This window comes from Schistocerca gregaria, chromosome 10 (genome assembly GCF_023897955.1).
Source record: "Schistocerca gregaria isolate iqSchGreg1 chromosome 10, iqSchGreg1.2, whole genome shotgun sequence".
Lineage (NCBI taxonomy): Eukaryota > Metazoa > Arthropoda > Insecta > Orthoptera > Acrididae > Schistocerca > Schistocerca gregaria.
Genome location: NC_064929.1, coordinates 184,002,906 through 184,027,000, shown reverse-complemented (window position 1 = coordinate 184,027,000; position 24,095 = coordinate 184,002,906). Strand labels below are relative to the sequence as shown.

Genomic DNA, 24,095 nt, shown 5'->3' with positions numbered 1-24,095 from the left:
TCGTTTGTTGCTTCCCAGCACTAGCTTTCCCATTCAGTGTTTTTTTCTTCTTTTCTCGACAGAGGTGAGGCAGTCTCGCCGGCGCGTCCTTACAGTTGCTGCTATGGCGTGTGCAGGGTCGGGAAGGTTTCGTGCTAATGTGGAGAAACTAATAAACAGCATCCAGCAAGTCCGAAGAAAATCGTCGGCACATTCGAGATTTCGAGACCTGTTCAGCCTGCAGAGTTCTGGTTACTGCTCCGAAAGTGGAAAGGTCAGTCTAGGTGTAACATAATCTTGATTTGGTTATTACTGCAGCTTCGTAGCCGTTATACAACGTAATGTATTTTTGTACCACTCCCCTTCGTATCGACTATCGATTACATAATTTTTTTACGGAGTCAAATATGGAAAATTAAACTTTTGTTTACATTTGCCTCTAATACTAGTTCCTACAGAATGTTGACTAACAAAATATCATACTTTAGTTTCGCCAATTGTGTACATATTTGCGTTACAAACTGGCTCGGTTATAACGCTGTTCACTCCCAAGATGCCAGTAACACAATCATTACGAACAACGGACAAGTTAGCATTTGGCATTTAGTGTGTAATTAAAGATTTATACACTATGCAGCGTCTTCATTTAAGAAAGTTGTGTCTGTGTGAAAATAACAATTCGAACCCGTTGATTACTCCAAGCTACTTCGCGGTTCAGAAGGGGGCGGAGTTACATAACCCATTCGTTCTAGCAGACGACGCACGTTCAACTCACCCGTTTTTCGTCGCGTGTAAGATTTGCTAGCTGCGTTGTTAAGCTGGACATTACACACGTACGCTCATTATAAGGAGAAAAAATAAATAGACATTAACAAGCTGTTGATTGAACATACACACACAAAGTTAACAGCGATTTGTCTTGCTGTAGCAGCAAGCTTTTGCGCATGCGCAGATTGCAGAGTAGCGCTCAGCTGTCTTCCAAGCGGGAAATATGACCGCACCAGCGTTAATTTGCGTAATTGATAACAATTGCAGATCATACAGTTCCATTGTAAAGCACTTAGCATCATCTGTTTTAAATTTTCGGGTCTGATTTGCTCTCTAACCACCCGCCACACATCTGTACGTTGAGCATTTACATACACTAACAATATTGTTATTCTGATAATTCTGCGTATGTACCAATGAGCTCGGAGATATTTTGGACTGCGGTGCTGTTTTAGGTAAAATCTTCTCAATATATTTGATTAATACATACAAAATATAATCACTACACAGGGATACTGGTGTAGGTATCTCCCGAACTCTTCTCGTCCTTGCTCCGATGGGAAATAGACGGACTCAACATTATTTTCACGAGGCAAAATATCTTTGTGTTCACTAATTACTATAAACATCCAAAATGAGAAAGCACACAGTATTACGTGTCCTTCTTCGTGTCACCATATTAGTAAGTTAATTTGATTTTCAGCAAACGAAATTAATTCGTGTTTGATGTTTGGCAGAACATAATAATACGAACAAACAAATGAAACTATTTCTTGATTTACATAAGTTTTTTTTAACAAATTGTATTAGCTTTCTGGTTTCTAAGTTGTAGCAATTATTCTATTGTTTTTATTGAATCTCTGAACAAACAGCAATTTTTCAGTAATTTTTCACCGTTCGGGCCCTCTCCTCGTGTAAACGTTTGTCCAAATATACTCGAGGTCTCGATATGCTAATAACGAACGAAGCCTTACCGGTTAGAGAAAGAAAACACGTGAGTGAGTTTGAGACAAAGTTGTTTTCCGCCGTTAATATGTACACAGTCCTCACTTCTCGACTAATTAAAAATACTGTTTTTGAAACGATATAAATTGTTGCTCTTTCGGTTTTTCGCTGAAGTGCATCATTAAATTAGGAAATCGATTAAGCATTCTTTGTAACTCAACCGACCGTAGTTCAGTATCAAATTCCCACTGCCATTTCTGTGTGCATCGCTTGCTTCAGTGAGCAAGTGCTCCAATGTACTCAGGGATCTTCTCGTTTTAAGGCTGACCGTTTATGGGTTATTCTACGTAATAATCTTTTTTGTGGTCGTTGTCTTCTCATCCCTTTTTTATGTACCAATCCTGAAAAGTCCACTTTATTATTTCGGGGCCCATGTTGATTAGATTATCGTGACACAAGTTTTATAGACCTAAATTTTGAGATGTAGCTCAATTTCTCAATATTCTTACTGCACAATTTTTGTAACACGCTATTTTTATTGTCATGTTTATGTGATTACTGTACGTCATTTTACTTTCGTTTCGACTTTCGTATTGCATCAGAAGAATACTGTACCATAATAATACCCCAAATCACATGATCTGGGCTAATACTGCCTTATCACAAATTTAGGATTTTATTTGATTTGCCAGAGACGCTCAGGGGTGCTGCTGAGGATAAAGCACAGACATCGTGTCCAGACGAAGCAGGATTCGAAGTCCCGGCGAGTCTTCGTGCTTTACATTATTTTTTATGCCCCTGAATCACCTGAAACGAATGATGGTTTTGTTTTTTTAGCAGGCTGCTACCGATTCCTTAATACGATCCGTTTCTAGTGTGCTCTCTCGGTGTCTGCGGGAGTTTGAATTCACTATCGTCCAGTTTCCTTGTTTCACACTTTTGAAGCAACAAAAATGCATGGTTTGCTCTACTTTTCTTTATCGTACCTTGCCCTACTACTGTCCATGTGTTAATTGTGTGTGTGTGTGTGTGTGTGTGTGTGAGAGAGAGAGAGAGAGAGAGAGAGAGAAGAAGAAGAAGAAGAAGAAGAGAGTGAACCCTCTCCTCCCACCTCCCCACCCCAACATAAACCCTCATTTTCTCTCTTTCACTGCTGCATTCCGCCGTCATCAACAGACCCTTATGTGCGCACAACAGTAAACAGACTTTATAAATACGTAAAATTTACTTACGTATTCAGTTCTCAGTGGTTGGAGTACATAATTCATAAATATAACTGCTTCACTGACAAGACTATATAACCAAAGAAAATGGCGGTACACCGGCGTGAAAGTGGTGAAAGTCATATCCAAGTGGACAGGTTGCTCCAAAATTTATAGTTTTGTATGTGAAAAGTCGTAACTTTGCTTCGTGCAGTTTTACAACCGCCAGGAGAATGAGTATGCAAAAACTAGACTTTGTGTATTCAAAAGAAACCACTCTGTGTACGAAAATTCAGGGTTGCGAAATTGTGAAGCTTTCAGCGGACTGCATTTCTCATCAGAGAAATGTACACAGGGTAATTCTTTGATGATATTACAAACTTTCATGGATGACGGAGAAGGGTAAATGTTTCAATTTAAGGGAAGAGACCGTATACCGGAAACGCCAATCGTCGAAAGTTAGACCCGAAATCTACTCAAGTTCAATCTTCGCCTTGGGCAGCGCTCAAACTTCCGACCTCAGATTATTCCCTCCTCTGTTGGACTAGTAACGGTACACGGAACTTGAGGTCAGAGAGCCAAAAATTCTAAGTATAGGGTTCAGTAGTAATGAATTCCATTTATCTGCACAAGAGTTATTAAAAATGGCGTCCCCCAGCTTCTGTGCAGGCGTGGCATACGGTTCAAAGTTCCGTCGTGCCTGTTCTAACATATCCAGTGTCGTTTGAACAGTGTCACAGGTAGCGAGAGTTCTTGCCAGGAGATCCCCTTCAGTCTCGACAGGCGTTTTGTACACTTTTTACATGAAGGCACCAAAGGAAATGAAGTGGGATGAGACCAGGTGAACTTGCTGGGGATGAAATGGGACATCCTCTGCCTGTACACTTTTCAGGAAATTTCCGATCCAGGTGTTCACGAAGCCTCAGTCCAAAGTGAGGCGGGTTTCTACCATCGTGAAACCACCTCTGTTGACGAATAACAAGTGGGATGTGTTCCTGGAACTTGTGTAGTATGTCTCCGATAAATACTATGTACACATGTGCATGTAAGAGGGGAGGAGGAAGAAACGGGATTCGTATGTAATCATTGACTATTCCTGGCCACACGTTGATTGATAAACTGTGTTGATCGCTCTTCACAACTGTGGCATGTTCATGCTCACCGACTATTTCGCATTCCGTCTCTGGTGGAATGGGGTTCATCCGCGAAAAGTACATACTCGGGGAAGTGAGGATCGACAGTGAAGCATTGCAAGGATCATTGGCTAAACACGAACGCCACCATGTTGAATAATGATTTTCGTGCAGCCACAGAATGTCGTGTTATGACTCATACTGTGCGCAGTAGGCTGCATGATGCGCAACTTCACTCCCGATCTCCATGGCAAGGTTCGTCTTTGCAATCACGAGACAATGCAGCGCGGTACAGATGGGCCCAACAACATGCCGAATGGACCGCTCAGAATAGGCATCACGTTCTCTTCACCGATGAGTGTCGCATATGCCTTCAACCAGACAATCGTCGGAGACGTGTTTGGAGGCAGTCCGGTCAGGCTGAACGCCTTAAACACACTGTCCAGCGAGTGCAGCAAGGTGGTGGAGGTTCCCTGCTGTTTAGGGGTGGCATTATGTGGGGCCGACGTACGCCGCTGGTGGTCATAGAAGACGCCGTAACGGCTGTGCGATACGTGAATGCCATCCTCCGACTGATAGTGCAACCATATCGGCAGGATATTGGCGAGGCATTCGTCTTCATGGACGACAGTTCGTGCCCCCATCGTGCACATTTTGTGAATGACTTCCTTCAGGATAACGACATCGCTTCACTATAGTGGCCAGCATGTTCTCCAGACATGAATCCTATCGAACATGCCTCGGATAGATTGAAAAGTGCTGTTTACGGATGACGTGTCCCACCAACCACTCTGAGGGATCTACGCCGAATCGCCGTCGAGGAGTGTGACAGTCTGGTCTTGATGAACTTGGGGATAGTATGCCACGACGAGTACAGGCATGCATCAATGTCACTGGGTGTTAGAGGTACCGGTGTGTACAGTAGTCTGGACCACTAACTCTGAAGGTCTCGCTGTATGGTGGTACAACATGCAATGTGCGGTTTTCATGAGCAATAAAAAGGGCGGAAATGATGTTTATGTTGACCTCTATTCCAATTTTCTGTACTGGTTCCGGAACTCTCGGAACCGAGGTGATGGAAAACTTTTTTTGATGTGTGTACTAAAATCCCCTTCGTATCGCTCACATAGGAATCGTGAAAATAACGTTAGACTAATTACTCCACGGAAATAGGCATTCGATCAGTCATTTTTCCCGCGCTCCATACGTGAATAGAACAGGAAGAAACACTGAAGACTGGTACAATGGGACGTACGCTCTGCCTTATACCTCCTGTCAGTACTTTTTTTTTTATTCCCATGCAATTCTAACAATAGGTTTTTCATGGCTATGAAGTTATGAATATTTAGTTATTCATTTATTACTTTCAAAATCTTTATCCTGAAAAAAGGAAAGAAAATTCGTAAGGAGATAGCAAGCAAAAGCAGAATACAAGAGAACTTTCAATCAAATCAGTAGAGCATTTTATTTATACTATTGTATCTACATTTGTGACGAGCATAATGTGTGACATATGGAGTACTACACGTATCAGAATGAAACTAATCGTAGAAACACGGAAAACAGTAATTATTACGGCATAAAGCTTGTGTAATGGACCCCAGTTTTTTTTGTATGTTAATGGTGTTTTTCAATGTGTGTGTTGAAAAACACATCTGATTTACAGTTATAGACGGTTCTCCGTCATCATACAGTTTCGCGGCGTACCACGCGTATCGAAGCATGTTACCGACTAATAGTGCAGACAACTAATGGTGAACGATGGATTGAATTTTTATACAGTCTTCTCTAGAAACTACCCCTCTGTTTTGTTAGATAATGTACGCACAACTTTGTAGTCATTTTATAAGGTTCTTAACCTGTAGTAAAAATAAACGTCTCAAGGTTGTACCAGCGGAGTACATTTTGACATTTTGGACGAACTGCTTTAATACTACACGTTGGCAGACACCCTCGCAATGAATCTAGAATGTTGGGGAAAAAAATCTACTTCTCGCCGATTGTTACAAAATTCTTGTCTTATATTGTTGTGAGTTTGACAGACTTCAAAGATGTTGCAGTAGCGTACGTACAGTGTGTTTAGAAATTTCCATTACAAACTTCTAGGACTTGTAGAGGGAATGAGTACTTAATATGTTGGGTAGGAACCTATGTCCAGAAACGTACCGTTTCCGTTCTACGACTGTTTCAATGCAGGTTTGTGAAGCGTTCACGTCTGCTGAGGGAAAGACAAAACTCTCAGAGCTGCTTATCCTGATGTGCAACAGGCTAGACAGGATGACGTGTACTATGTCAGACGGTCACCTGATGTCACCTTTCTGCGAAACATATTCAATGCCTATCTGTCTCCGACACAGTAAACATGTTTCGGTACACTTTTCGGACTTCACAGGCATGCTCCTTGTTTATGGCGAAACTCTAGATAACGGGAGAGCTGCTGGTCGTTTTTTTGCTCGACGGCAACACCGAACCCCCGTGAAAATGTACTGCATCGCGTTGAAGAGAACCCGTGAACGAGTATGCGAAGAATTGCGCTTGCAATGCGTTTTAGTCGTGTTATCGTCTGCAACGTCACGAACGAGCAACAGTTACATCCGCACCACAACACGTTGCCTATTGCACGTGGTTCCTGCACCACTGCATCGACACATGTACCTGTTTCCACGTTGAGTTCTGTTCACAAATTACTGTAAGTTCACTATAGACTATGTTCTGAATTCGCGAAACGGCCATGTCTGGGCAGACGAAAACCCTCGTGCGACGCATGTTCAGGGATTTCAGCACCGGTTTGGTATTAACGCGGGTAGATATTCCGGACGGTCGTGTGACTGGGCCGTACCTCCTTCCATTCAAGCCAGCTGGTCCTGCATACTTGATCTTCCAACAAAACGTATTGAACCGTTCTTGGAAGCTGTGCCACTCAATGCCCGTCAGGAGATGTGATTTCACTATAATGATGCACCACCTCACATCTCACGTGCGGTTCGGAGGCACTCAACAGATGTTGTTGTTGTTGTCTTCAGTCCTGAGACTGGTTTGATGCAGCTCTTCATGCTACTCTATCCTGTGAAAGCTTCTTTATCTCCCAGTACTTACTGCAACCTACACCCTTCTGAATCTGCTTAGTGTAATCATCTCTTGGTCTCCCTCTACGATTTTTACCCTCCACGCTGCCCTCCAATGCTAAATTTGTGATCCCTTGATGCCTCAGAACAAGTCCTACCAACCGATCCCTTCTTCTAGTCAAGCTGTTCCACAAACTCCTCCCCAATTCTATTCAATACCTCCTCATTAGTTATGTGATCTACCCATCCAATCTTCAGCAATCTTCTGTAGCACCACATATCGAATGCTTCTATTCTCTTCTTGTCCAAACTATTTATCGTCCATGTTTCACTTCCATACATGGCTACACTCCATACAAAGAAACAACTGCATCGCGTTGAAGAGAACCCGTAAACGAGTTGAACCATTTTTTTCCCTTCTCGAGCAGACTTAAACTCCGTGATGGATGGTTTCGGCCTACTGGATGGATTTCCTGGAGTTATTGGTACAGTGGATTGTAGGTACATAAGGGTATATTCTCCCTAAAATTTTCAAACTCGATTTTCTCGAAAACTCCCACTTGTGCACTACACACCCTATCAATATGAGTCACGTTGATTAGGGGACATTCGTAAGGTCCCTTTGCCAGTAAAAAACTTTTTTAGATCTGAAATGAAGCCGGCCGGTGTGGCCGAGCGGTTCTAGGCCCTTCAGTCTGGAACCGCGCGACTGCTAACGGTCGCAGGTTCGAATCCTGCCTCGGGCATGGATGTGTGTGTTGTCTTTAGGTTAGTTAGGTTTAAGTAGTTGTAAGTTCTAGGGGACTGATGACCTCAGATACTCTTGTTAACAAATTTCTCTTCTTCAGAAACGCTCTCCTTGCCATTGCCAGTCTACATTTTATATCCTGTCTACTTTGACCATCATCAGTTATTTTGCTCCCCAAATAGCAAAACACCTTTACTACTTCAAGTGTCTCATTTCCTAATCTGATTCCCTCAGCATCACCCGACTTAATTCGTGCTTTTGTTGATGTTCATCTTATATCCTCCTTTCAAGACACTGTCCATTCTGTTCAACTGCTCTTCCAAGTCCTTTGCTGTCTCTGACAGAATTACAATGTCAAACAGATGATATGGTAACAAAATGGATAGACGGGGGCGGTACAACCGCGTGGCCGCCGCGATCGCCAAATTTGACTCCTGTGGACTACTCCTTGTGGCGTCATATCAACTAGACACCAATAGGGACCGAGGAAGTCTGCTGGCAGGTCTGGCCGCTGCACTAGAACCTGAAGAGACACCAGATGGGATGAAGAGTGCGTACCAATACCAGTACGTCAGTACTGTTCTGTTCGTGCAGTATGCTGGGCCCTCTTTTGTTCTGGAATATTGTAAACATGTAACGTTTAAGTGTTAATATAAACAAATGTGCTTTAGTGATAAATGAACGATTCGTTATATTTTCGTCCGAATTGTTACCTAATAACTGTACTGCGTTACACTTGATTGAATTCCTCAAGCAGAAGTCGATGTTTTAAATATCTGAATTGAAACCGTCGGGGAACGGTAGCGGTACGTTTCCGGACATGGGTTCCTATTCAAAATATTATGTACTCCCTCCCCTTTAGAAGTCCTAGAAGTGGTAACGGGAATTTCCAACCACCCTACTAAAGAACAACGGTACCACCAGCGAAATGCGATCCAGAGACTTCGCGCGTATAAAACCAAAGGCCTACTCGCTCGGCTGCGGGCACCTAGAGTACTAGCGACCATACACACTGTGTAAGCACGCCTAAAATTTTCAAACACGATTTTCTCGAAAACTCCCAGTCGTGCACTACACACCTTGTCAATATGAGTCACATCGATTATGGGACATTCGTAAGGTCCCATTGCCAGTAAAACCTTTTTTAGACCTAAAATGAAGTTTTGAGTGTAGAACTGCAGAGGAGAAAGAGCGAATGAGCATACTAATGTATATGCGTTAACCTAAAAGTGTCGCCACGAAGCATTATCTATGGGAATTTAACGACTCAAGTCAAAACGTGTATAGTGGGGGGTTTCCTTCGTAGACCTCAGAAGACGCCTAAAACGTGTAGGTTAAACATGCCTGGTTACACACAAAATTCTTTTGCAAATGAAGAGATTCTCTATAAAGTTATCAACCGTAACCTATCGTAGATCCCCTGAACAAAATTCTGCCCAGTAGTTGGTAGGAAGTACTGGTCACATCCGTCAACAAGAATTGTAACAAAAGTGATCCTCAAAACCATCGTCTAACATGACTGACGTTCATTTGTTGTGGAATATTAGAATATAGCATGAGGTCAAACTTCCATGAGGCATTTCGAAGAGAATGATTTAGTGCATCACAATTAGAATGGATTGGAAGAAATCGGTAACGCGAAACCCAAATTACGCTTCTCTCACAAGACACATTGAAAGTAGACTTATGTAGGAAAAGTGTTTGACTCATTACCATACCAACGCTTATGCAGAAATGCCCCGATCGTGCAATATTAGTTGGAGGCGACAATCTACCGAGTAGCAAATTCGGGTCCTACGAAAAATCACTTAGCGAGTTGAAAACTGCTACCCAGTCACTCGCTGAACAGTTTGACCGCAAAAAGAAAGCTGAAGTTTTAAATTTCGCAATTAAAAAATTATTCACGCAGAAGGAGAGAGTAGAAGACGTGTATTTCACAGTAGCGAAGATGAACAACAGCTCATAACTCTTTTACAGCCAATGTTTAGTACACATTTTTCTTGTTTTTGTCCGAACTACCACTTACGAAAGTTGCCTACCCTACAGTCTCAGCAGGAATCGTACCGGTGCATGCATTCCACTGTCAGGAGGTATCAGAACGATTTTTATTTATAATTTTCGTCTTGGTCGTTGCTGGACCACCTGGTTTCCTTACCTCAACTTGATACATTTACCCTTCTCCATCACCCTGAAAGTTTGTTGTATCATCACGGAATCACTCTGCATAAGAAGGGCAAAAGGACGCACCCGACTACGGTCGCAGGCTCGAATCCTGCCTCGGGTATGGATGTCTCTGATAGGTTAGTTAGGTTTAAGTAGTTCTAAGCTCTAGGGGACTGATGAACTCAGAAGTTAAGTCCCATAGTGCTCAGAGGCATTTGAACATTTTTTTTCCCTACTCAAGCAAACTCCATGATGGATGGTTTTGGCGTACTGGATGGATTTCCTGGAGTTACTGGTACAGCGGATTGTACGTACATAAGTGTATATTCTCCCTGAGTGATATCATGCGGAACTTTCGTGAATAGAAAATCATATTTTTCATTTAACTGCCAAACCATCAATGAGCACAATTTAGTAATACAGGATACTGTTGCTTGGTGGCCTGGCTCTGTGCACGACAGTACAATCACTGAAGGGCCGAAGAAACTGGTACACCTGCCTAAATATCATGTAGGGGCCCGCGAGCCGCAACACGACGTGGACTCGACTGATGTCTGAAGTAGTGCTGGAGGGAATTGACACCATGAATTCCGCAGGGCTGTCCATATATCCGTAAGAGCACGAAGGGGCGGAGATCTGTTCCGAAGAGTACGTTGCAAGGCATCCCAGATATGCTCAATAATGTTCATGTCTGGGGAGTTTGGTGGCCTGTGGAAGCGTTTAAACTGAGGAGAGTGTTCCTGGAGCCATTGTGTAGCAGTTCTGGACATGTGGGGTGTCGCATTGTCGTGCTGGAATTGCCCAAGTCTGTCGGAATGCACACTGGACATGAGTGGATTCTGGTGATCAGACTGGATGCTTACGTTCCTGTCACCTGCCAAAGTCGTATCTAGACGCATCAGGGATCCCATATCACTCCATCTGCACACGCCCCACACCATTACAGAGCCTCCACCAGGTTGGAACAGTCCTCTGCTGCATGCAGGGTCCATGAATTCTTGAGGTTGTCCCGGCCGCAGCAATGTCGCAGATTTGATGTTGTACCAAATTCCTGATATTCAAGGTACACTCGTGAAATGGTCGTACGGGAGAATCGCCACTTCATCGCTACCTCGGAGAAGCTGTCTCTCATCGCTCGTGCGCTGACTGTAATAGCACGTTCAAACTTACATAAATCTTACTAACCTGCCATTGTAGCGGCAGTCACCGATCTATGAACTGTGCGAAACATTTGTTGTTTTATATAGGTGTTGCCGACCGCAGCGCCGTGTTCTGCCTGTTTACATATCTTGGTATTCGAACACGCATTCCTGTAATAGTTTCTTTGGAGCTTTAGTGAATGTTTAGTAACAGAAATTTATGCGTAAAATAGAGCTTGATCTTACCTGGAGTGTAATGAAACTGTATTGAATATTTGACAACGCTTCCAGTTTCTCCCTAAAACTACATCTATTCACTTTTTTTCTAGATTTTTCATGTTAAAGGCAACCATCTCTAAAAAGTTATCAGTTTCAATATTGAGAAATTTGGTGTCCTTTTTACATTCCATTTCGCAGCAAAAATACCCACGTCATGATGATAAACTGAAAAGACCGCACGTAAGTACCACAGTATCATTATCTTTGCATGTATAAGGGGCATTCAAATGAAACCTGGTCACTTGTGTAAAGTAAAAGTAACGATTTTACTAACTCAAAAATGTAATTATACACAGTACACGTACTCACAAATAGTCGCCAAAACTGTTGGCACATTTATCCCATTGCGACACTAGCCAGTCGATTTCATCCTTCAAGAAGCTAGTAGGCTGCTGTCGGCTCCAGGCCTAGACAAAGTCGTCGTCCATCGTGAATCGATGTTCACGAACAGCTTGTTTTAGAGGTCCAAACACATGAAGGTCACATAAAGCATTCACTTCCGCAACCATTTCCGGTGTGATGACGTGATGAGCCTGTCCAGGACGAGCATCGTCTTCCAGTGACTCGCGCCCCTCAAGGAATCTTTTGCGCCATCCCACAACACCTGAATGACTCAGGCTGTGCACACCGTACACAGCCTGCATCCGTTGATGCAGCTGAGGGAGTTGGGGAGCCAGATACAGCCGACAGTTGCCGCTACAGAGCGTTACAATTGCAAATCACATTAATTATCGCGTCCCGTGTGACGCAGGCGCTGTGGCTCGTGAGCCTGAATATCCCGTCTGCTTCCACGTCAACGATAGCTATTCCGTCCCGTGCGACTGCGGTTTTACTTATTACTTGTTCTTGAAACTTAGCAAGTAGGATTTCACGGGATAATTCGCTTATTATATTCAGGTGTCTGCCAGTTCAAGTTATTCATCATCTCCATGACGTTCTCTCGTGCATTAAACGAACGTATGACCATACGTTCTGTCTTTGTTTGTATACGATCAGTATCCCATGGAATGGGATCCACACACTTGAGCCGTATTCTACGATGGGGCGACAATGAATTTGTAGGAAGTCTGCTTTATAGACTGACGGCATTTTCACAGTATCCCATCCTCGAAACGAAGTCTTCCATCAACTTAACCTCCGAGTGAGTGATTCCATTTCACAATCACACAAATTGTTACACCCGATATTTGAGTCGACTGAGTGCAATTGGTTCATTGATATTTTATTCTAAGAATACTACGTATTTTTCATTCTGTAAAATGCACAATTTTATTTTTTGAACATTGGAAGCAATCAAATTTTTTGTAATATTTTCTGGAAGCAGCGATCTTGTAATCTGTATAAAATCAGTGAAAAAACAGTCTAGATCGGGATGCAACTTTATTGAAATAACCGGTTTCGGCCTATACTTTGGCCATCTTCAGACAGCACCGTCAGCTGAAATTGATGAAGCGTACAGTGAAGTTTCGGTGACTGGTTTTATATTTAAAGCCAGTTTCCAGTCTTTGCACCAGTTTGAAATCTTGTGGAAATCGTACTGAATATCTGTGCAGCGTTTTTGAGATGGCACTTCGATATATACTGCCAAGTCATATTAATGTGACCGCCTGTCAGAACCCTTGAATAATCTCCTTTTCCAGGGTGGGCCGCTGCGAGACATTCACGAAGAGAGTTATTGAGGTTCTGGTAGGTAGCGACATGTATGCGGAGCCATGCCAACACTATTGACGTGGCCAGATGCGCTAGGTTTCTCGGTTGGAGGATAAATGGCGCGAACAGCCCGGTAGAGGTGATTCCACAGATTGTCGATTGAGTTTGAACTCGGGGAGGTTGGTGGCCAGGAGAGTAAGGTAAACTCATCCTGGTGCTGTTCGAACTACACACGTATACAGCGAGCTGTGTGTCCTGGTAGATGCCATCGTGTTGACGAAATAGGGCTGGATTGGTCCCCAAGGATAGGTGCATACTTGTGTCGATCTGTTATGCCTTCCAGAATGGCGAGATCACCCAGAGAATGCCAGGAAAGCCAGCAGACCCTTACGCTCCTTCTTCCAGCGTCGACATTTCCAGCTATTGTTGCAGGTGTTTGCTTCCAGGCGCTTCACGCTGATGCGGTATAATACGTGATTCATCTCAAAAGGCCACCAGTCACCAATCAGAAGACGTCCACTTCCGGTAATGGCTTGTAAATTCCAGCCTTCATCGCCAATGAACGGCGTGAGTGCATGAACCAGGTGCTTGCTGCGGAAGTCCATACACAGCAACGTTCGCGGAACGATCGTTGAGGAGACACTGTAGATACCCAAAACAGATTCAGATGGCTCTAAGCACTATGAGACTTAACATCTGAGGTCATCAGTCCTGTAGACTTAGAACTACTTTGTCGTATCGGCCGCCGCACAGCAGCGGTCAACTCGGCGCGGCGTGCTACAACACTCGCGGCACACAGCGAGTACCGCTGGCGCCGCACACGATGTCAACAACTGGCACAGGTGAACGCGTCGTCGCGGAGTTAGCGGCAGCGTACACACCACTATCGATACGGATTACCCTGGCGGCGCTGCCCTTGCCAGCGGCGTGAGCAACCGTATAAGGGCGCCATCTACCAACACTCTGATTGGCCGGACCTGCGGATTTAAGCGAGCTCCCTGAGCCCGTTTAACCAGTTCAATCTTCGCCAATGACTGTGTTACTACCCGGATGCTGGATTCACGACGACCGAACCGTACTGTGGCCTCCCTGGCTGGGAACTCGCGACGCGTCGGTACCGACTGGTTGGCAGTGGTTTGGACTTGTATTCTCTGCTAGTGACTCTGACTTCTCCTTGGCGCTGCAGCCAGCGAAGTGCTGTATAGTCGAACTTAAGTTTTGTTTGAGTGACAGAAGGTCAAATAAATTTCGTTATCACGGAATATTTGTTGTGTTATAGTGCGGACATAACATACTTAAACCTAAATAAGCTAAGGACAACACACACATCCATGCCCGAGGCAGGATTCGAACTTGCGACCGTAGCAGCAGCGCGGTTCCGGACTGAAGCGCCTAGAACCGCTCGGACACAGCGGCCGGCTGTTGATAGCCTCTAGGTTCATCAGGTCGGTCAGTTGCTCAACAGTTGCACGTCTCTTCGCCCGTACACATCTCCGCAGTTGTTGTTGACCCCTGTCATCCATGGCCTGTGGTGCACCACATTTGCGTCAGCACCGGTTTTGGATAGCGCCATTTTGCGATCTACAGTATACTTCATTTTGTATCCCGCCTGGAAGGCGGCGCGTGGGTCTGCTCCAGGAAACTGAAAGGTTTGCCGAATGAAGGAAGCGAGTAGGAGCAGGTAAGGTAAAACACGCCGGTGTCGGTGTCGTAGTGCCAACCTAATAACTTGCCCCTCGCAGTGGCAGCTTAGCTATCGATACCACACTTTAACCATAACGGCACACGAATGGTTAAAGACTTGGCCCTTTTGGACATGCCTCCGCCCTGGGACCGAAAGATAAATCACTTCATTTCCGCGTCTCCCGGACATCCTTTATATACCATCCACAGCTAGTGATGCCTCCTGGTGTCTGTGAGTGGTTATTGCACGTTGACGTCAATTATAAGCGGTGGTCTCATTAATGTGACTGGACCGTGTATAAGATGCAGTCAGATGAAAAGTAAGTAAACTATTACTTGAAAAGTAATTGACATAATCGTCAATACATTTATCCGGTAGTGAGACAAGACGGTCAGTGCTTCCATGGAAAAATGTTTGCGTTTCCCTATGGATCTGTGATTGTACTCAGGCAGGTACCTCTTTGTCCGAAGCAAATCGACAACCACGAATGTCTTTCTTCAGGGCTCTAAAAATCTGAAACTCTCTTGGGGAGAGATTTGGACTGTATGGGGTATGTGTAACGGCTTCCCAGCAAAACCTCTGCAGCATACTCGGAACAACCTTGGCAACATGTGAGTGGGGATTTTGTTGGCAAGTTGTTTTGGCTACGCTGCAAAAGTCTTGCTGGGAAGCCGCTACACGCTTTTCATGGTATCCCAATCTCTCCCCATGCGATTTCCAGATTTTTAGAGCCCTGAAGAAAGACATTCGTGGTCGTCACTTTGCTTCGGACAAAGAGGTACCTGCGTGGGTACAATCATAGATCCCTAGGCAAACTCAAACATTTTTCGATGGAGGCACTGACCAACTTACCTCACTACTCGATTAATGCACTGACAGTTATGACGATTACTTTTGAAATAATAGACAGTTTACTTACTTTTCTCCATCTTTCTCAATTGATTGCCCGTTCTACATAACTTCATCATATGTGGAATGTCTGAGACTGCTATAAATGTTGCCTGCTAGGTCATTAATATGGAACATGAACAGCAAGCTCTTGATGCGAAAGGAAGTTCAAATGTGTGTGAAATCTTATGGGATTTAACTGCTAAGGTCATCAATCCGTAAGCTTACACACTACTTAACATAAATTAACCTAAGGATAAACACACGCTCTCATGCCCGAGGGAGGACTCGAACCTCCGCCGGGATCAGCCGCACAGTCCATGACTGCAGTGCCCGAGACTGCTCGGCTAATCCCGCTCGGCGTTCTTGATGCAATAATTTACCAACAGCCGTATGTATTGTAGAAATGTATTTTATTTTATGAACTTGTATGTGCTACCAGTTTCGGTATTACATTGATGCCATCTTCAGGCCCCACTCGTCATAGTCGTAAAAGCCGAAACTGGTAGCACACGGAAGTTCATAAAATAAAATAAATTTCTACGGTACATACGGCTGTTGGTAAATTATTGCATCAAGAAGTTCATGCCAGCCGTCATCCCACGATCCACAATGGATCAACGAAGAAGAACAGCAAGGGTACCAGCATACTTTACTGGGGAACACCTGATGTCACTTGTACATCGCCAAAGCTTCTGTCCACGCATGACCACCGATTTAGAAAGCATCGCTCATAAGAAATTCAGGAGTCCATATTCCTATACTTCTGGCAAGCGTTTGTCATGGTGCCCTACTGCAGACTGGTAATGAAGGTCCGAGAATATGGATTAGGTTCCCAGATATGTGAGAGGCCCGAAGACTTCTAAAGTGATAGAACGCAGTACGTGTCCTCGATAGAGAGTGATTTTCAGAGCCAAGGGTATCGTCAGGATGCTCCGGGGGAAAGTGGTAGGCCCGAGGGAGTAAGATAAGACCGGCGTTTGATGGATAGGGTGAACAGCTACTTGCGACTGTTTGCTGCTGACGCTTTAGTATATGCGAAGGTATCGTCAGTGAGTGACTGTAAAACTGTACACGGTAATTTAGACATAATTTCTATTTGGTGTGATGAATGGCAGATTGCTCTAAATGTTGAATAACGTAAGTTAATGCGAATGAACAGGAAAAAACAATCCCGTAATGTTAGAATAAAGCATTATTAGTGCCTGCTTGACACAGTCACGCCGATTAAATATCTAGGCATAACTTGCAAAGCGATATGACATGGAACGACTACGTATGGATGGTAGTAGGGAAGGCGAATGGTCAGTGTCGGTTTCTTGGGAGAACTTCAGGAAAGTGTGTTAACTCGTCCATAAAGGAGAGCGCATACAGAACACTGGTGTGACCCCTTCTTGAGTACTGCTCGTAGGTTTGGGGTTTCCACCAGGCTGTATGGAAGGACGTGCTGCTATATTCGTCGACAGTAGGTTCGATCAGTTCGCGAGTATTCGCAGGTGCTCTGTGAACTGAAACTAGAATTCCTGAAGAGAAGGTGGTGTTCTTTTCGCGAAACAGTAAGAGAAAATTTAGAGAACCTGCATTGAAGCTGACTGCAGAAAGAACCTGCTGCCGCCAAACTGCATTTCGCGTAAGGATCACGAAGATAAGAGCAATTAGGGCTTGTAAGGGAGTATATAGACAGTCGCTTTTCCCTCGCTCTATTTGCTTGTATGTACGTACATCAATGTAGATCGATGGATGACTCCAGCCAAGTTAACATGATAGATCCATCCTACTAATAAATCCTGAGTCTAGCCAGAAATTTCATTTTAGATGCCACACGATCATACTTCTGCGAGTAAGCATTGAAGTGGTACTGACTCAGATGCTTTTCGGAACCCAAGCAATACTGTATCTAACTGACTGGTGTGTATGTGTGAAATCTCATGGGACTTAGCTGCTAAAGTCATCAGTCCCCTCCAGTCCCTAAGCTTACACACTAGTTAACATAAATTATCCCAAGGACAAACACACACACCCATGCCCGAGGGAGGACTCGAACCTCCGCCGGGATCAGCCGCACAGTCCATGACTGCAGCGCCCAGACCGATCGGCTAATCTCGCGTGGCTCTAACTGACTGCCTCGATTCATGACGTTGAGGACATCATGTAAGAACAGTGCGATTTGGGAGTCACATAATGATTTTGAAGTTGGTTGATAGTTTACAGGAGTTAAGAAAATACCCAGACGACAGCATACTGTCAAGTCGACCGATGGCATCAGAAAACGTGCAGCTGAGCAATCTGGATGCCTAAAGTAGGAGCCAGAAAACTTTGGAAAGTTTAGAGGCGGTTTTCATTCAGTAGTGCGTGTTGAATGGGTGTTGTTGGTGATCTATATCTACACTTTGTGAGTAAATGTGAGATGCGTGTCAGAGGGCAATTTATGTTGTATTATTCATTAGGATTTCTTCCAGTTCCACTTATGGATATGGCGTGTGACGAGTGGTTGCTCGCATGTCTCACTGTCAGCTGTTATATCCTTGTATTTATGTGCGCAATCTGTACTAGAAGATAAGAATGGAAGAGAGTGAAAGAAGTGCTCGGATTCGACTGTGTATGGGACAGGGCGTAGTCTTTCTCACTTACTGTTCAATCTACACATCGGGATGCAGTCTTTCGTTCCTACTGTTCAACCTTAGCATGGAATAAGTATCGACAGAAATGAAAGAAAGTTTCACGAGTGGAAATAAAATTCGTGATGAAATATCAAAGATAAGATTCACTAATGACATTGCTGTCCTGAGTGAAAGTGAGGAAAAATTGCTCGACTGTTAAATGCCTAATGGACATATATTATGGACTGAGAGTAAACCGAAGAAAGACGAAAAGGATGAGGCGGAGGAGAATTGAGACCATGAAGTAGACGAATTGAACGTATTCTGCTAACTCGGAAGTGGAATAATCAATGACGGACGGAGCAAGAAGTGCATGCAAATAGAGACTAACACAGCCGGAGAGGACATATCTGGTTCCCACTAGTCTCAAACATTGGTCTTAATTTGGGGAAGAAATTTCTGACAATGTACATTTGGAGCACAGCATTATATAGAAGTGAACACTGACTATAAGAAAATGAAACAGAAAACAATCGATGTGTTTGAGATGTAGTGTATAGGAAAATGTTGAAAATTACGAGGACCGATAAGGTGGGAATGAGGAGGTTCTGTGCAGAATCGGCTAGGGTAGGAATTTGGGGAAAACATTGACAAGAACAAGGGACAGGATGATAGAATATATTTTAAGACATGAAAAAATGACTTCCATGGTACTAGAGGGAGCTGTAGAGCGTAAAACTGTAGCGGAAGACAGATACTGAAGTAGATCTAACAAATAATGGAGGATGTTGGGTGCAAGAGCTGCACTGACAAGGAGAACACGGGAAGTGCCATAACCCGATTTCCCAGAAACTTCACTAAGTGGAAGTGGGGTCAGAGAAGGCGGACTCAATTCCTATATTGTTGTTTTTCTATGCAAACACGGACCAAATGGAAGGGTTTCAAGATAAAGTAATTGTTATTCGTAGGTATTCTACCACTTCTGAGTAAACGACGGTCAAAGTTTTACAGGTAATTTATATGCCTTTTAGAGAGTGAACAGTTCTACTAAACCGTTAGTACAGTGGCTAGCATCGCGGCTTTACGTTTTTGCGCCACGTGTTTGAAATCCGATTATTATTTTTATTTTTGTTTTTTCATTTACCTACACCCTGTCTCCACAGACGATTACTACATGAATGTTTTGGTTCAAATGGCTCTGAGCACTATGGGACTCAACTTCAGAGGTCATCAGTCCACTAGAACTTAGAACTACCTAAACCTAATTAACCTAAGGACATCACACACATCCATGCCCAAGGCAGGATTCGAACCTGCGACCGTAGCGGTCGCGCGGTTCGACAGTAGCGCCTAGAACCGCTCGGCCGCTCTGAGCGGCTAAAGCTTTCTTATTCGTGGAGGTATGTGCCGTCTATGCAACTAAATGAAGGCAGTTTGTTTGTTGCCATACGCGTTTCGCTTCATTTATTTGGGAAGCATCATCAGTGGCCTGAAATACATGTTTATTTTTATATATACAATAAGCGTATTATCTGCTAGATATAATAGGTTGATATTTTACATTTTGTCGGGTTTTTTAGGTTAGAAGCAACTTTTGTAGCACTAGTTCCGTAAACTGATGTATCTTTCGTTTTACTTACGATTTCCAGCACTGCTAACACATATATGTGTTTCTGGAGATGTATTTGTTGGTCCTCATGCTCCAGTTAGCCGAATAAGGTGTTGTTTAGCCACTTGTCACATCACATTTCACTTTCACTGCCATTTGGCGATCAACATATGTGTGTTTGCAGTGTGTAGTGTTGCCAACTGTTGTTTTGTGTTTGTCTTTTGTTTCTGTTGTGTTTTGTGGTTTTCATTTGTTGTATGTCTGTGTGCGTGTGTGTGTGCAATCTTCTTCTTCTTTTTTTTTTTTTTTTTTTTTTTTTTTTTTTTTTTTTTTTTTTTTTTTTTTCTCTGTGGTTCATGTGTTTGTCTGTGAGTATGTGTGTGTGTATGGGGGGGGGGGGGTAGGAGGGAGAGAGAGAGAGAGAAGAGGGGAAGGATATTCATTAATTATTTATCCTGGTTGCACTTCAGTTTGTTGTTGTTTTGGTGGCTAGCATGATCAGCGAATTATTGTTTATATGGATTTGGTCATTGAGTACCTTCTTTTCCATTGCAATGGCTCTTTGTATGTGGAAGTTTTCTTGCAGTGTCAGGAGGTTTTTGTTGTGATTATTCACTCTGATAACTGTCATGTCACATTCCATGTTCGATGGTTCATGTCCATGTTTTATCAGGTGTTCGGCAAAGGTAGAATGACTGTTCTCATATTTCCAACTTCTTATATGTTCTTTATACCTAGTTTTAAAGTTCCTGCTTGTCATCCCCAGATATACTGCTTTACATTCTTGGCACTCTAGCTGGTATATACCTGCTCCTTGGTATTTGTCTGGTTTTTCTGTTGTTTGTAAATGTGATTGGAGTGTGTTTCTTGTTCTGTAAGCTATTTGTAATCCCTGTTTCTTTAATATATTTGCTATCTTGTGTGTTGTTTTGTGTTTGTATGTGAGAGTATACCATTTTTTTCTGTTATTCATGTCATGAGTGTTATTGTTTTGTGTTTCTGTGTGTGCTGTAGTGTTTGTGGGGTTCTGTAATCTCTGCTTGTTTTCATTTTTCTTTAGTTGTGTTTTAATTTTTTCATTGAGTTTTTGTACTATATGGGTGCTGTAACCATTGTTAGTGGCTATCAGTTGTATTGTTTGTAACTCTTTTTCATAATTTTCTTTGCTGAGTGGAATGTTATTTAGCCTGTGTAACATGTGTCGTAGGGCCGCTAATTTTTGATTCTGTGGGTGGTTGGATGAAGCATGTATGATTATGTCTGTGGCTGTAGGCTTTCTGAAGATGTCAAATGTGTGTTTATTTTTCTCTCTCTTTATTGTTATATCCAAGAAATGTATTTGCTTTTGTGTTTCTTTTTCTATGGTAAATTGAATATTTTTATGTATGTTGTTTATATCTGTATGAAGTTTATCAATTTTCTCTGTTGGTTCATCTACGTATCTGTACCAGTAAACAATTTTGTATCCTTTCTTGCTGATGACTGTATCGAAGATTGTGTTTTCTATGTAGTTGATGAATATGTTTGCTAGTGTTCCTGAAATTGGGGATCCCATTGGGAGCCCATCTTCTTGTAAGTAAAATTCCTTTTCAAATTGGAAGTAATTTTGGGATGTGATTACTTTGAGGGTTTTTGTTATTTCATTAATATTGTCTACAGGTAGTTTGTTGTGTGTTAGTAAGTTTTCTTCAATTAGTTTTATTGTGTCTGCAGTGGGTATTGAGGTGTACATGTTCTCTATGTCAAAAGAGATGAGTGATGCTGTTTGTGGGATGTGTAAGTCTTTTATATGTGTTATGAGTTCATTTGTGTTTTTCACTGTTCTGCTGTTTTTCATTTCATAGTGTTGCATTATGATTTTGTTCATGTGTTTTGCCACATGGTATGATGGTGCCTTCATGAAATTAATAACAGGCCTCAATGGAATGTGGGGTTTGTGGACCTTGGGTTGGCTTCTGAGTGTTGGTGCTTTTGGGTTCTTCTGTGTGATATGTTGTTTTTGTTTATCTGTAAGAATGTGTCTGATCTCTCTGAGGTTGTTTTTTATGTATGTCTGGAAGCGTGCTGTTGGATCAGATTTTAGTTTTGTGATATTGTTAGAAGAGATGAAATCCATAGTTTTTTCTATATATTGTTCATTATTGATCAGTACTGTGCTGTTCCCTTTGTCAGCTCTTGTGACTATGATGTTGTTAGCTTGCAGTTTTTCTTTTAATTTCTTAGCGGTGTTTTTTTCTGTTTGAAGTTTACTGTTTTGCTCTTTCTTTGACATGGTGATTATGTTATTTATTTCTTTCTTCACTAGTTCTCGTGTTAGTCCAATATTTATAGTGTTATTTTTATTTTTCTCTTCCTGTGTCAGGATGCTTTCTGTTTCTACAATCAGATTTTCTATGTAGTGGTTATCTATTTTTGTGGTGATGTTGTGTTTGAGTCCTTTCTCTAATAGCTGTGTTTCTTTCTCAGTTAATTCTGTGTCTGTGAGATTTATTAATTTTGGGTGAAATTTGTGCTGATGGGTGTGTTGCACTTTGTCATACTTTCCTCTATGGTTATTTTTACTAGTGAGTGTTTTGATTTTTCGTTCATGTATGTTGTGTGTGTATTGCAGTGTTCTTGCTGTGATGTGTTCAATTTTTTGTATTATGTTGATCATCACTGTTGGGTTGTTAATAAAAGCTGATAACTCAAGATGTAAATCATATAACATCCTATTGAGCATGAGTTTCTTAGTGTAAAGCGATTTGATTTCATTTTCTAACCAAGTCTTTTCTGCAAATGATTTCGTTTTTTGTGCTACAAAAGAGTTGTTTCTGACCTTTACATTAATATAGCTCGGAATTACATTATTTATTTTACAGGTTTGATTGTATTTAATGTGTTGGATGGTCTTGTGGAGTCTGAGATGGATGTTCTTGAAACTGTTGTATAATTTGACGGGAAATGCCTGACATGGCAGAATTATCGTCATTTTTACTGTTTTCCGTCTTATCCTTTAGTTGCTTTAAATTCGTGGAGGTATGTGCCGTCTATGCAACTAAATGAAGGCAGTTTGTTTGTTGCCATACGCGTTTCGCTTCATTTATTTGGGAAGCATCATCAGTGGCCTGAAATACATGTTTATTTTTATATATACAATAAGCGTATTATCTGCTAGATATAATAGGTTGATATTTTACATTTTGTCGGGTTTTTTAGGTTAGAAGCAACTTTTGTAGCACTAGTTCCGTAAACTGATGTATCTTTCGTTTTACTTACGATTTCCAGCACTGCTAACACATATATGTGTTTCTGGAGATGTATTTGTTGGTCCTCATGCTCCAGTTAGCCGAATAAGGTGTTGTTTAGCCACTTGTCACATCACATTTCACTTTCACTGCCATTTGGCGATCAACATATGTGTGTTTGCAGTGTGTAGTGTTGCCAACTGTTGTTTTGTGTTTGTCTTTTGTTTCTGTTGTGTTTTGTGGTTTTCATTTGTTGTATGTCTGTGTGCGTGTGTGTGTGCAATCTTCTTCTTCTTTTTTTTTTTTTTTTTTTTTTTTTTTTTTTTTTTTTTTTTTTTTTTTTTTTCTCTGTGGTTCATGTGTTTGTCTGTGAGTATGTGTGTGTGTATGGGGGGGGGGGGGGTAGGAGGGAGAGAGAGAGAGAGAAGAGGGGAAGGATATTCATTAATTATTTATCCTGGTTGCACTTCAGTTTGTTGTTGTTTTGGTGGCTAGCATGATCAGCGAATTATTGTTTATATGGATTTGGTCATTGAGTACCTTCTTTTCCATTGCAATGGCTCTTTGTATGTGGAAGTTTTCTTGCAGTGTCAGGAGGTTTTTGTTGTGATTATTCACTCTGATAACTGTCATGTCACATTCCATGTTCGATGGTTCATGTCCATGTTTTATCAGGTGTTCGGCAAAGGTAGAATGACTGTTCTCATATTTCCAACTTCTTATATGTTCTTTATACCTAGTTTTAAAGTTCCTGCTTGTCATCCCCAGATATACTGCTTTACATTCTTGGCACTCTAGCTGGTATATACCTGCTCCTTGGTATTTGTCTGGTTTTTCTGTTGTTTGTAAATGTGATTGGAGTGTGTTTCTTGTTCTGTAAGCTATTTGTAATCCCTGTTTCTTTAATATATTTGCTATCTTGTGTGTTGTTTTGTGTTTGTATGTGAGAGTATACCATTTTTTTCTGTTATTCATGTCATGAGTGTTATTGTTTTGTGTTTCTGTGTGTGCTGTAG

The 24,095-nt window shown here is 42.3% G+C and overlaps 1 protein-coding gene across 1 annotated transcript in view; it reads left to right on the top strand.

Annotated features, from left to right (window-relative positions):
* The first annotated feature begins 90 nt into the window (after positions 1-90).
* Positions 91-24,095, top strand: part of LOC126293308 (all trans-polyprenyl-diphosphate synthase PDSS1-like) — a 719,678-nt gene continuing 695,673 nt past the window's right edge. Inside the window, exon 1 of the mRNA XM_049986449.1 lies at positions 91-253. Within this exon, the coding sequence (XP_049842406.1) occupies positions 104-253 (150 nt within the window). The 5' untranslated portion in view covers positions 91-103. The remainder of the gene's footprint in view (positions 254-24,095) is intronic.